The 2,004-nt window shown below is 52.5% G+C and overlaps 1 protein-coding gene across 1 annotated transcript; it reads left to right on the forward strand.

Moving 5' to 3' along the window:
- Window positions 1-931: 931 nt before the first annotated feature.
- Window positions 932-1,789, forward strand: LOC123042047 (FCS-Like Zinc finger 2). The gene has a single exon (XM_044464575.1). The coding sequence runs from the start codon at window positions 1,114-1,116 to the stop codon at window positions 1,402-1,404; it is 291 nt and encodes a 96-aa protein (XP_044320510.1). The 5' UTR covers window positions 932-1,113; the 3' UTR covers window positions 1,405-1,789.
- The last annotated feature ends 215 nt before the right edge of the window (window positions 1,790-2,004 follow it).

The raw sequence follows: 2,004 nt of genomic DNA on the forward strand, positions 1-2,004 counted from the left end.
TACTTGACGATCACGAGACCAGATATCTCTTATGCTGTTAACAGGGTTTGTCAGTATCTTCAGGCTCCCAGAGATACTCATTGGGCTGCTGTTAAACGCATTCTTCGTTATGTTCAGTTCACCCTGACATTTGGTATGCATATTCGGCCGACTTCCTCTCGGGTCCTTTCGGCCTTCTCTGATGCAGATTGGGCTGGTAGCCCAGATGACAGGCGATCCACGGGGGGTTATGCAGTATTCTTTGGCCCTAATTTGATCGCCTGGAGTGTTCGGAAACAGGCTACTGTGTCACGTAGCAGTACTGAAGCTGAGTACAAGGCTGTGGCTAATGCTACTGCAGAGATTATTTGGGTGCAGTGTTTGCTTCAGGAGTTGGGTTTGTCTCAACCACAGCCTCCTATTCTTTGGTGTGATAACATCGGTGCTACATACCTTTCTGCAAATCCAGTATTTCATGCCCGAACGAAACACATTGAAGTTGACTATCACTTTGTACGGGAACGTGTATCACAGAAGCAACTCCAGATCAAGTTTATCTCATCTAAGGATCAACTTGCAGACATCTTCACTAAGCCTTTACCTCTACCACAGTTTGAGGCTTGTAGGCGCAATCTTACCCTTCTCAGTTCTTTAGAAAGTGGCTAAGATTGAGGGAGGGTGTTAGACTATGTATAGCTTTTGTACTTATATACGTATTGTAACACATCCATTATATATAATGAGATAAGCCACCCCTAAAGGGTTGTGCTGGTTCCCCCAAAAACTTATTGTCTTACAACATGGTTCACGTCGTTTTCGCCGCCGTGGAGCCACGTCTGCCATCGGGCGGGCCACCCACCGCATGGCGCCGTGGGTCCGTGTCGGAGCCCGGGAATAAAGAAACCGAGCCGCTCCATGGTCCATGGTTAGCCTCGTCCGGGCGGCGCATGGTATTTGCCTGACCCTGTGGGCTCGTCTCGCCCGCGGCGAGCCTGTTTTATTGCTTCTTCAACCAAGGCAACCATATATACCCAGACCCCAGTTTGGTTCATCACAGCAAACACTCATCCTCCCACTCCCGGCGCACCAAAGACAACGACTCACTGCTAAGTTAGCTACACACACGAGCACAGGATGGCCTGCGCCTTCTTCTTCGACGCTGAGCCGGTCGGCGAGCTCGGCGTGCACGCGCTGGACGCGTGCGCGCTCTGCACCAAGCCGCTGGCGCAGGACAGCGACATCTTCATGTACAGAGGGGACACGCCCTTCTGCAGCGACGAGTGCCGCCATGAACAAATGCAGCTGGACGCCGCCTGCGCCAGGCAGGCAGCCAGGGCGGCCGCCCGGAGGCAGAAGCAGTTCTCTTCAGGAACGGAGGCCGGGCGTGCACGGCGGGAGTCATGGGAGGTGTCCGTCGCGAGCTAACCGGTGACAGGGCCAAGCTGCCTACGCACTTGAGCCAACAAGATCTGCGTGCACGACGACGCCGTCGCCCGTGGCTAACTGATCACCGCGGGATCGAAGAGATTCTCCTTGGTTGAAGAATCAAGACGCGGCTCATCGGCAGGCGTTGCTCACGGCAGGCCGGCGCTGCACGGGCCGCCCGTCAAGTGATTTGGGCATAAACTCAGCGGCAATGGAGCTGGACTGAATCTGAAGAAGACAATCAAACTAGATTCTCCGCGGCCTTAGCCGGCCATGTGTGCCCCTCGGCTCTCCTTTTCTGCGTTAACGTCAGTTCTGTATGAGAGCGAATTTGCAGTGCCACTTTCACAGTCAATCGAATGGCATAAGACATGCCTTTGTTCAATCCTGTTTCTGTTCAAGCTAAGGTAGAGGAAATCAAATCAATCATGTAGCAAAGGGCGAAGGTAACAGGAAATCAAATCAAACATGATACACACTCCAGGCCGACTCAACATCAGGAATCTGTTACACAGGAAAGCAATGCATCTTCCAAACTACACATGTGCTCTCTGCAATGAGAGGACTCAAGAAACTCTGTTGCAGCTCTTATGGGACTGT

Source organism: Triticum aestivum, chromosome 2B, assembly GCF_018294505.1.
Source record: "Triticum aestivum cultivar Chinese Spring chromosome 2B, IWGSC CS RefSeq v2.1, whole genome shotgun sequence".
In the NCBI taxonomy this organism is placed as follows: domain Eukaryota; kingdom Viridiplantae; phylum Streptophyta; class Magnoliopsida; order Poales; family Poaceae; genus Triticum; species Triticum aestivum.